At 44.7% G+C, this 12,449-nt stretch overlaps 1 protein-coding gene across 6 annotated transcripts in view; it reads right to left on the reverse strand.

Moving 5' to 3' along the window:
• Positions 1-12,449, reverse strand: part of FLNB (filamin B) — a 140,134-nt gene that overhangs the window by 76,250 nt on the left and 51,435 nt on the right. For all 6 annotated transcript variants that reach the window (XM_078076778.1, XM_078076771.1, XM_078076803.1 and 3 more), the window contains exons 2-4: positions 7,656-7,904; positions 5,354-5,451; positions 2,942-3,089 (exon numbers count right to left, since the gene is read on the reverse strand). In XM_078076778.1, the coding sequence (XP_077932904.1) occupies positions 2,942-3,089; positions 5,354-5,451; positions 7,656-7,904 (495 nt within the window). The remainder of the gene's footprint in view (positions 1-2,941; positions 3,090-5,353; positions 5,452-7,655; positions 7,905-12,449) is intronic.

Here is a 12,449-nt window from a genome sequence, read left to right on the forward strand (position 1 = left end):
AGAAGAATTAGGAAAAGGATTTCTACTCCATCAGCCCAGAAGCAGAAGTTCAAGTATTCCTATTTTACAAGTTTTTTTATTGGGGCGCCTGGGTGGCTCAGTCGGTTAAGCATCTGGCTTCAGCTGAGGTCATGATCCCAGGGTCACTGGGCTCCCTGCTCAGCGGGGAGTCTGCTTCTCCCTCTCCCTCTGCCCTCGCTCCTGTGCACGTGCACTCTCTCACTCCCACGCTCTTGCTCTCTCTCCCACTCTCTCTCTCTCTCAAATAAATAAATCTTTTAGAAGTTATTTATGATGGAGGATTCCACACCTATACAGACACGGAGAGCCGTCTCCTGAAGTCCCGGGTACCTATCACCTCGACGCAACAACTCACGGCCAGTCTTGTTTTACGTCTTCACTCCTACCTCTCCCCTCCTCCTGTATTATTTTGATACAAATCCTAGACCTCACATCCTTATTTATTTTTTGAAGATTTATTTTAGAGGATGGGGGGAGGAGCAGAGGGAGAGAGAGAGAATCTCAAGCAGACTCCCTGCTGAGCATGGAGCCTGATGTGGGGCTCAATCTCATGACCCTGAGATCATGACCTGAGCCGAAACCAAGAGTTAGACCCTCAACCGACTGAGCCACCCAGGTGCCTGTGGACCTCATATCTTTAATCCATAAACATTCACTATGTATCTTTAAGAGACATTTCTAGAATATCCACATCAAAAAAATTAACAATAATTCCTTAAAACCATCAAATATTCAGTGATCCTATTCCCTAGGACTCCTCACAGTGAAGGGTGCCTATGGCTTGCTCTGCAGTGAATGCTTCACACAGAACACGGGTTTTAGGAAAGGTTTCTGCTTAGTTCACGGACGCATGCTTTCAACACACCTAACCCTGCAAGCGAGCCCCCACAAAGATGTGCTTGTGGCTGTAGGTTTCCCTCACTGCAGCCCTCCATCCTTCCAGTGAATGGGTCTCAGTGAATGCATCCGCAGGTGCCAACCGGCCGCTAACTGCAATCCGGCCAATGTCCAAGAGATAAAATTTAAAAAACCTCTCAACCCTTTTAAAAACTAGAGGATGAGATGTTCTCTATGCTTTCTGGTTCAGTTGGCAAAAATGAAGCAATGTGGCCACACAAGAGACAGAAAACTGCCCCTGCCCTTGGGTTCACCACAGGACAAAGATAGTATCTTAAGGCCCGACCCGTGTGGCCTCACATGTGGCCTGTTGCCTAAAATGACACTTGGTCCTCCTACTTAAGAAGAAAAAAGGGGGGCGCCTGGGTGGCTCAGTCGTTAAGCGTCTGCCTTCGGCTCAGGTCATGATCCCAGGGTCCTGGGATCGAGTCCCACATCGGGCTCCCTGCTCGGCGGGAAGCCTGCTTCTCCCTCTCCCACTCCCCCTGCTTGCGTTCCTGCTCTCGCTATCTCTCTCTCTGTCAAATAAATAAATAAAATCTTTAAAAAAAAAAAAGAAGAAGAAGAAAAAAGGGGCGCCTGAGTGGCTCTGTCAGTTTAGCGTCTGACTCTTGACTTCGGCTCAGGTGATGATCTCAGGGCCGTGAGATCGAGCCCCATGTCAGGGCTCCGAGCAGGGCATGGAGTCTGCTTAGGATTCTCTCTCCTCCTCTACCTCTGCCCTCCTCCCCCACACTGCCTTCCCCCACTCATGCTCACTCTCTCAAAAAAAAAAAAAAAAAAAGAGAGAAAGAGAGGGAAACAGAACTATCGTATAATCAGCAATCTCACTTCTAGGTATAGATGCAAAAAATTGAAAGCAGGGCCTCAGATACTTGCATATTCATGTTCACAGCAGCATTATTCATAGGAGCTAAAAGGTGGAAGCAATCCAAAGGTTCACTGATGGAAGAATGGATGAGCAAAATGTGGTATATCCATGGGTTGAGGTATTATTCAGCTTTAAAAAGGAACAAAAATTCTGACACATGCCACAACATGGACGAACGCTGAAAACATACTAAGTGAAGTAGGCCAGACACAAAAGTACAAATATTGTATGATTCCACTTACATGAGGTACCTAGAATAGGCCAATCCATAGAGACAGAGAACAGAATGGTGGTTTTCAGGGGCTGGGGGTGGGAGGAGGGGAGGGCTATAGTTTAATGAGATTAGAGTTTCAGTTTGGGAAGATAAACACATTCTGGAGATGGATGGTGATGATGGCCATACAACACAGTGAATGTACTTAATGTCACTAAATGGTACATTTTAAAATGGTTAAAATAGGGAATGTTGTGTTATGCATATTTTACAACAAAAAAATGAAAAAAATATGTATCTATGCATACATATACAGGTGTGTATTTTTTTTTAAGGTGTGTTTCCTCCACAAGGACACAACACTTAAAAAAGAAAAAAAAAAGGCAGATGAGGGGCACCTGGCTGGCTCAGTCACTGGAGCATGTGACTCTTGATCTTGGGGTTGCGAGTTCAGGTCCCCTGTTGGGGTGTAGAGATTACTTAAAAATAAAATCTTAAAAAAAAAAAAATTGGCAGATGAAGGAAATGGCAATGACTAGCCATATTCCTGACTATAGCAAATAGTCATTTTCTAGAAAACAGCATCGTGAAAGGAAACGTTTCACATTAACAATGGGGAAGCTGGACAGCCAGTGATAAGGTGACTGAAAACAAGCATTTTATGCCTTGATTAGATTCAATCCACCTGACCAGTTTTGTCGACAAGAGATTTATTTGGCCCTTTGAAGCCTTTTTTTTTTTCTTCAATATTTTATTTGAGAGAGAGAAAGAGAGAACAAGTGGGGGGTAGGGGCAAAGGGAGAGGGGAAGCAGACTCCCCACTGAGCAAGGACACCCCCCCCCCCCCCAGCACAGGGCTCGATCCCAGGACCCTGAAGCCACATAACCATGTCTAAGACCAGAGGACAAGCCTCAAACCCAGCAAGACCAGTGCTTACCTCGGCCATAGGCCCTGGCTTTCTTCGGGTTGAGTTTGGGTTTTAGAGGAGCCCCGGGCTTGAGCTTGGCTTTGGGGAACTGGGACAGGTAAGTCATCACCGAGTGCTCGTCCACATCTGGATGAATAATTTCTTCAGGAGTGATGACCTAGAATAAAGCCTGGTAGGTGAACGCCCAGAACACATCACTTGTAACTGTCAAAGATTTGCAAATGTCTCTTAAGCCAAGCACTACAAATATAAGAAATTGAATCAAGCTCTAAATTAAGTGAAATTACATTAAAATGACATGCCAACGTCAGTGTTTTTAACCTTTTAGAGGTGTCAGTCTTCCTTTTGGAAGCTGAGGACCCCCTCCAGACAATTCTATATGTAATTTCCAGAGGTGCACACCCGTCCCCAAAAGAAAGCTCACTCAGACCCCAGAGAAACTTTCCAGAAGGGGTAAGCTACATCAAGTGAGAAGAAACAAGTACACAAGGGATTGGAGCATATTACCAAAAAGTACATAACTGTCCTTTTGCTTTGCTCATCTACTCATTGCCTACATCTCTAGTAATTCTGTTACTAATAAAAAATAGTAATAAAAACAAAGCGCCAACACACAGCAATGTATTAGACATGTGGTCTTGTTCCAGACTGGATGTTTGTATCCTCCCCAAGTTCATATGCTGAAGCCATAACCGTCAGTGTGATGGTTTTAGCAGGTGTGCCCTTTGGGAGGTAAGCAGGTTGAGATGAGGTCATGAGGATGGAGCCCCCATGATGGGATTGGTGCCCTCATAAGAAGGGGAGGAAAGACCAGACCTCTCTGTCTTTGCCATGTGAGGACACAGAAAGAAGCCAGCTGTCTGCAAGTCACCAAGAGGGTCCTTCTCACCAAGCATTGAATCTGCTCGCACCTTGCTCTTGGACGTCCAGCTTCCGGATTTGAGAAATAAACCTCTGTTGTTTACACCATCCGGTCTATGGTATTTTGTCATACAGCAGCCTGAGCTGACTAAAATGGGTTTCAAGACATTATGAGCTGTTCAAAGAAATAGGGAGGAAAGGAACTTCTCCTGACATGCAGCTTAGGAGCAAGATTATGCCCATGCCGGACAGGTAGGCATCCCCCCCACCCCGGATCCCCCAACGAAGGCATCACAGCCTCATGTCCACTACTTGACCCAGCCCTAAACAGTACAAAAAATCCCTCTGCCCCCAACAAGGGTGCTGAGAAGCTAAGGCGCTACTCCTCAGACCCAACAGAAGGCTCTGTCTCATGAACCAGGTTAACCAAATGCAGATGAACAACATATATACCCAGCTTCCCTCACCCCACAGTAAAACAAAACAAAACAAACAAAAAAACACCAGAAAACATTCTGATAATTAGCTTTCAGCAACAAAACAGTTACTTGGGTTTGAACAGTTGCCTTCACCCATTCCATAAAATGTAGGAGGTGCGTTGATTTGACATTTCTTCCAGGCAGCTCCTTCAACAACTATACAGTGCCAACATCACATGAACATCAAAAAGGAGACGGTTTTAGGTTTATAAGAGGAGATGAAAAACATACCAAACCACTTACTAAGGGTGGAAGAGCTAAGAAACGGGCCATGAGGCAGAGATAATGATGTCAAAACCAAACCAAAGAAATACAGGCAAGTTTTTCTACCTCCCAAAGGATCCTATTATAAAATACAGAACTCAGCTCTGAACACCAGCTTAGACCATAATGTAACCTGTGGTGAGGTCATCCATCCATGGCATTGGCTACCTACAACTGCTCTTCAAACATGGGAGTCTGGGGCAGTTTTTCAGCTTCCTTGGAAAACCTTAGAAGACAGGACCTCAACTATGCAATGTGGCTACTACGGATGGTATCCAAGAGTTACCCAATTTCCAAGTTCTCCTGTTATATTCCTGTGATAGGATTATGAGCAATACAAATTCTTCCACAATTTCCAATAATGGTAGGTTATCCTGGTATAAATTTTTTAAAAAGTTCTAAGTCCTGTGACTTCCCCTAAGATATTGGATTTAAAAAAGACTTTTTAAATATGTAAAAAGTGGTCAAATATTGGCTATTTCTTACAGTGCAACCCAATCATTAAAGTCTACATTTGCAGTCTGGTGTCCCAAGACAGTCTTTTAAGATCTTTGGAGCAAAAATACTACAAAATTTGCCACATGTGACAAAGAGCAGTGTAAGATTTTTGAATGATCTATAAGCACCCAAGTCCACAAGAACCTATTATTATGGGCAAACTGAGGAAGATGGGAGCATGCCAGAGGCAATACTCTTTGAAGGCTCATGCTGAGGAGGTCAGACCACCTGGTAGACACAAAGAGGCATCCACAGAGGGCCAGAACAAGCTGGAGGATGGAAATAGCCTCACGGAAGACGGCGCTGCTTGTGTATGTACCTGTGGGACCCCCAGCCAGTCATCTGCTTGCTGCATAGCTTCCCGTGCGTTATCCACAGGCTTTCGTGGATCCCACGATTCCCAGTCTGGGCACAGACCTGTTAACATAACACAAAACATTCTGTTAGTATTAGCTGACTGAAGAGACTAAAGGAAGCCCCGTGCTTAAATTAAACCCCCTGGGTATCTTAATTCAGAGAGCAATTTCTTCCAAAAATCAGTAAATTATATACCTTAAGGGCAACAAGTATAACAGATCTGAGTATGCCAGCATGGAAACTACTCTGAGACTAAGCTGAGACTTCTCCTTCAGGCTGTTATTTTCTCGCATTAACACAGAGATTATCCATTCCTTGAAGGTGTGGTATAAATAAATAAAGTCTGTAAAACTCCTTGGGCCTGGTGCCTTTTTGCAGGAGATTTTTTTTTTTTTTTCCTCCTACCACCTTCATACTTCTGTCCTCTGGTCACCAAATGTGTAGGATTCACGCCAGCTGGATATCCTACAATTTAACTCAAATCTGACATTAACTATGTGGAGGTTAGTGTCAGACCCCATAGGTGAAGGGCTCAGTCCCATAAGAATGCCCCCTTCCTCCACTTTGGATGTCACCTGCAAGTCCAGGTTGTCACCTGGGCTTCTAACAGACCAGCTATAAATTGGAGGTTCCCACAACTCTTCTTCAATTCATATACTAGAGTGGCTCACCAAACTCAGGAAAACAGTTTAATTGCTAGATTACCAATTTATTATAAAAGGATACAACTCAAGAACAACCAGATGAAAGAGATGCACATGGCAAGGTATGGGAGAAGGGGTATGGAGCATCCATCCCCTTGGGGTGTGCCATCCTCCTCGCACCTCCATGTGCTTACTGACCTGAAAGCTCCCCAAAATTTGTAGTTCGAGAAATTTTATGGAGGTTTCATTATGTGAAGTAGGCACGATTTGATTAAATCACTGGCCATTAGTGATTAACTCAACCTCCAACCCCTGTCCTTTCCTGGAGGTCAGGAGATGGGGCTAAAAGTTCCAACCCTCTAATCACATGGCTGGTTCTCCTGGCCCCACCCCCATGCTTAGGGGCTGTCCAAAAGTCATCTCATTAACATAAACTCAGGTGTGGTTGAAAGGAACCATTATCATGGCTCTTACCACTTAAGAAATTCCAAGGGTTTTTAGAGCTCTGTGCCAGGAAAGGGACAAAGACCAAATACGTATTTCTTATTCTAAGTCACAATATCACAATCCAGTTCCTAGATACATCTAAAAAGACTATGCTAGCATCTATATAATTGAAAAATCCACATGCCCAAAAGCCCAAACCTAGAATCATCTTAAAAACCTTTGTAAGCACAAGAAGTATAGGACTGAAGTAAACATCCACAGGTTCAAACTGGTAAAGAGGTATCTTAAAATGTGTCTGCAGGTGGAAGCAAGGAAGACGGTGCCGGGAAATTAACTAATGCTGAGCTCTGAGTTAGTTCTGGATAACACTAGCTGATAGGCTCTCAAGGAAGAATGAAGCCTGGAGTCAGTCCTCCCTCCCTATCCAATACAGACTAGCCAGCTCTGTTTGCAGCATGGTGAGAACCATTTGCTTACTAAAAACGAATGTGAGTATTCGTAAATGGGAAATATGATTATTAGAGTAAATTTTTTATTAGAAACAATTTTGGGGGTGCATATAAACATGGACTCTGGTTTTTCTACTGAGTGTGTACCAGCAAACTCTACCCATCAATCTAAACCCTCCAGTGAGGATAATTACTACCTTGGTATACACTCAACCACTCAGAAAAGGGTAGAAAAACCTCCAACTGGATCCCGACCAAACACTATTTCATAGCAATGCAGAAAGAAAAGGGTGGAGAAAGCCATATATAGTCAACCCAGCGGTCGATAAAAATGGGTACTTTCCACTCAATGGAAGTTTTTCAATTTTCATGCCAAGTCAACTAACAGGGCCATGTGTTTCTGCTGAAGTCAATGGGAAACCAGGCACCAACTGCGGGAAGAAGCAAGACTTTGGAGTCTGAAAGCTAAACCAAGGCCTGCTCCAAGAACTACGGGCTTCACCGGGAATTTGCGTAAATAACTGAGCTCAATGTTCAAAAAGTCAATGGATACACCTAGAAGGTAAACAGAACCATTTTTAGTTCCCTTTGCTCTTACAGTGGGCTAAACCCAGGAGAATACACCAATCCCAGCAAACCCAGCTCGTCCACTGGAAAGCCAAGAGGCGTGGGGTCCACAAACCCCCATCCGGAAGAGATGGCTTAGGCAGCCATGGACACTTACCTGGAGCACAGCTGTCTACCAAGGCCCCCAGAGCCTTGCCATCTTGCCAGTTCTGGTTAAAGTTGGTGATGGGCAAGTAAGGGATCTTGTTCTGAATCCATCCCAGCAGCCTCTGCTTTGGTGTCTGCTTCTTGGCATCATCATCCCCTTCATCCTCCCACACGGGCATGGAGATGGAGTAGTGGAGGATCAGTGTCCACACCAGGCCCAAGATGAGCTTCAGGTTCCCATCCACGATGGCTTTGCTATCTGGGGAGAGAGGCACAGGCTTGAGCTGGCACATTCCTCTGGGTTGTTAATGAATCCTCATCTGTTAGAGAACCACACAGAACCATTTCAGAGTAAAAGGATGTAATGTTAGAATTTGCTTCAGAATACTTGAGGATGAGAATAGATGAAACAAGTTTCCAAAATGTTTACCAGTGTCATTAGATCATGAGTACATGAAAATGCATTAGACGTTTATCTCTCCTTTTGTATATGTTTGAAATTTCCCATAATAAAAAGAGCTTTTAAATTTTAAAGAAATCATTTCAGAAATACAAAAAGGGGCAGCTGAATTCCAGAGACAACCACCTGCTAACTTGATAGTATATGATCTACCAGGTTATACGTGCATATATATATGTGTATGTGTTTGCTGCCCTGAATTTATATCATACTATACAATGGGTCTTGAAATTTTTCTTTTCACTAATTGTTATGTCCTAGATATCTTTTCCCTATAAAAAGTTGTTTCTGTTTACACTCCCATCTACAGGTTTAAGAGGCCAGTTTCCCCTCAAATCTCATCATCACTGGGTGTTATCAATCATTTTCATCTCTGTTCTTCTCACAAGTTAGTCACTGGTAAGATAAAACCCTAATAGTTAAGCTAATCCAGCCAGGGAAAGTGTCTGTTGCCAGGAGCAAAAGTGACTGACCCAAGGTTATGGCTCCTTTCTAGTCTACTCCCAGCTTAAGAGATCATGCAAACCCAGGCCCCTTCCAGGGATCTTCTAGGAATCTCACTCCTGCTGGTTTCTACCTTCTACTCCCTTGGCTTCTCTGTGGCCCTCTGTCCTCTGTCCTCTTTCCAACCTCTACCTACATCCATCAAAATCCAAACATTATCAACAAAATCTCCGGGTGGGAGGATGGGTTAGCCTGGTGATGGGTATTGAGGAGGGCACGTTCTGCATGGAGCACTGGGTGTTATGCACAAACAATGAATCATGGAACACTATATCTAAAACTAATGATGTAATGTATGGGGATTAACATAACAATAAAAAAATTAAAAATAAATAAAAAATAAAAAATAATGACAATAAAAAAAAAAATCTCCTATCTCATTCTCTCCTCCTCTACCCCCCCACACTTCCCCTATCTATCCCATCTCACTTTCTCTCTCCCTCTGCCTCCCCCCATTCTTCCCCTTCTATCTATCCCCCATCTCTCCCCCCCACACTTCCCTTCCTATCTACCCCCATCTCTCTCTCCCTCTCTCTCCCCTCTACCTCCTCCCATACACTTCCCCTATCTATTCACCCACCAGCCCCTCAGCTTCCTCCACCCTCTCCCCACCAACCTCCCCTGTTGAACCCCCCCATTCTACCAGGACCCCAAACTGAAAATGTCAGAGCCATCTTGGACTGCTCCTTCAAACCCCAGGTTGTCGTTTCTACAACACGTCAATTCCCTCTCTACCTACATCTCTTGGCAAATCCTTTTCTCCACCTTCCCAGTAAATATGTGCCCCCCCACCCCAGAGTGCTCAACAGCCATGAAGCTGAACCGTGCTCACATAACCTTAGAACTATCTTTCTGGTCATGGGACGCCTGGGTGGCAAAGTCGGTTAAGCATCTGCCTTCAGCTTAGGTCATGATCCTAGGCTCCTGGGATCAAGCCCTACATTGGGCTCCTTGCTCAGCAGGGAGCCTGCTTCTCCCTCTCCCTACTGCTCCCCCTACTTGAGCTCTCTCTCTCTGACAAATAAATAAATAAAATCTTAACAAAATAAGAACTATCTTTCTGGTCAGTACCTCTGTGCTTCCAAAGTCACCAATGGTCCCGAATGCCCACAGTCCAACTCCTTAGACATACAGCACCGTCAGAACCCCCAAAGCCAGCCTGCTTTTTCATCCTTGTCACCTCCTCCTGCCATAGTTCACACTGCAGACTCAGAGACTCCTCATTCCTGGACCACATCCTTCTTTGAACCCCTTGGACCTCTCCATGTGTTCTGTATTCCCTTTGATGGGAAGACCCTTCATCCCATCCTCCTGTGGGACAACCCCTGGCTCCTAAGTCAAGGGCCAGATCCAACAGCTGGTGGCGCTTCGCTTCCACCAGCATGTGTGTGACTGTGCCAGGGCCCACTCAAGACAAAAACCAAGCCTCCGAGCCCCCATTCCAGGATTACGAGCACCTGCTAGGGAGTAACTGAGCCTCTGCCATCTTGGAGCTCCCTTTACCGTGTCCCACCCACCCATCCACCACAAACCACCTGAATGTCAGTTAAACACACACAGGACTGCACTTAATGAAACCCAACTACAACCACATGAGAAATATACACACATGCTAATAAGGAATAAATGGAATGCCACTTAAAACCGAAAGGGTGGAGGCTTTTCTTTCTTTTTTTTTTTAATTAACCTGTTTATTGTTAGTCCTCTTATAAGAAAAGATCCTCTTTTTTTTTTTTTTTAAAGATTTTATTTATTTATTTGACAGACAGAGACACAGCGAGAGAGGAAATACAAGCAGGGGGAGTGGGAGAGGGAGAAGCAGGCTTCCCGCCAAGCAGGGAGCCCGATGCGGGGCTCGATCCCAGGACCTGGAATCATGACCCGAGCCGAAGGCAGACGCTTAACGACTGAGCCACCCAGGCGCCCCAGAAAAGATCCTCTTAACAGGGCACACCCAAACCCACAAAAACCAAAGGTACCTTTATGATTGCAGATTTAGTCATAATAAAGCTTGATCATGTAAAACTATGCAGAGTAAAGATTATCATGAACTGGCTGGTAAGACCCTCTAGATTTGAACAATCCTCAAAGTTAAGGTGCCCAAAGATTTTCTATGTAATGAATTGTATAAAGAATAACTTTGAAGCAGGACAGTCCATGTAACTCACGGGGCCCAGCAACAAATGAAAATACAAGACTCCTTGTCCAAAAAGTACTACGGATTTCAGGACAGCAGCAGCAGAGCATTAAACCAAGCACAGAAGCCTCTCAGGGCAGGGTCCTGTACTGTAGGACCATGAAGCCACCTCTGTTTCTGAGGTCCTGTGGTCAATGAAGCAGCAATCAGCTGCACAGAACACTTGACCATGCACAGAACTTGGACATCCGAGGAATTCATCCCATCAGACCGTATGTATGTTTCTCTAGGTGACAGCCCTTGACCGTGATGGAATTTTTGTGATTAGATGTCCTGTTATAAGGTTGTCTTTGAAGTGCTACTAATTACTGAGTTACTATCTACCAATCGTTAAGAAATTCCAGGTCAAACAATTTTCCACGCCAGTTTCCTTTATTCAAACCACAGGGAGAAGAACAAGTCCTCAGAAGGGTGGGGGGAGGGGGCAGGAAGGACGGAAAGTATGTGTACGCTTATCATTAGTCAGGGTACCAGTGGTGGACCACGTAGGGTCTGGTCTTGCACCAGGCAGGATCTGAACGGGACACAACGTCTCATCCAGCCACAAGCACCAGACTGCAAAGTTCAACTTTCCTGATTTATGTGTTAAATGCTTTTCAAATGCAAACTTGCAGATCTGATCCATAAATCAAAACATGAAACCAGTTTGCTCTATTTTTACCCAGCTTACACATGTTGGTCTAAAGGAATGAGAAAGGAGTCTTTTTTGAAAAAGATTTGGGGGGGAAATATGACCCAGTAAAAATCTGAGCCAAATGTATGAAAAACACAATGCCCAGAACTTCTGTTTCCAATGAATTCAAGGTGGGTGTCCAAACGGGAAAGCCCCCATTAAGGTCTCATTGGGATAAACGATACTTTTGTTCTGCTATTCTAAGAAGCTGGAGAAAGAACAGTCCTCGCTCCAAAAGTGATTTTGACAGGTGAAGGTTCAAATGCTTTACCGAACTCTTGGAACAATAAAAAAGATGGCAGCTTGCCAAAAAGGTCTCCCCCTTTCCCACCCACATGAAACAGGAGACTCCCAGTGCCTTGAAAATGAAATGCTACAGAGCATCACAACGTCGATGTCTGACCATCAAAGCCGACTACAGGGTTTTCAAATGTGAGTGTGCTCTGTGATGTTTATGTCGAGTATAAACAGGGAACAGAAATGTAACAGGAGAAACGGCCAGGTCAGCTGGAAGCCTCTCTGGCAGGATTCCACCTCCTTGAGAGCCTCTTTCTGGAATAAAATAAGCCAACGCCCTCCATGCCTGCTGGACCTCCTAGAATCTGCTTACATTGTCGGTGGGTTGGAATCTGGCCACAGGTCTCTCCTCCCCAGATCCAACCAATCCCAATTCCCATGGAACTGGGCCTGGCTCCGGACAGCGCTGACCCGCAAACCACACACCCCCTCTGGAACTACTTAAAATCACCCAGCGATGCTTCCAAGTGAGGGCCATAGCCTTTTTTTTTTTTTTTTAATAGCTAGAAAGTTAATTTGAGCTACTGCAAATTCCAGGATGGAATGTTTTCACGTCACTCTTGTATACCGGTTCCCCAGGACTCCCTGAGCGGCAATCGGGAATGGGCAACATTTACGGGGGAGGAAACCGGCTATTTTTAGGCAATCTTTGGAAGCATCATGGAAACATCTA

Source organism: Halichoerus grypus, chromosome 1, assembly GCF_964656455.1.
Source record: "Halichoerus grypus chromosome 1, mHalGry1.hap1.1, whole genome shotgun sequence".
Lineage (NCBI taxonomy): Eukaryota > Metazoa > Chordata > Mammalia > Carnivora > Phocidae > Halichoerus > Halichoerus grypus.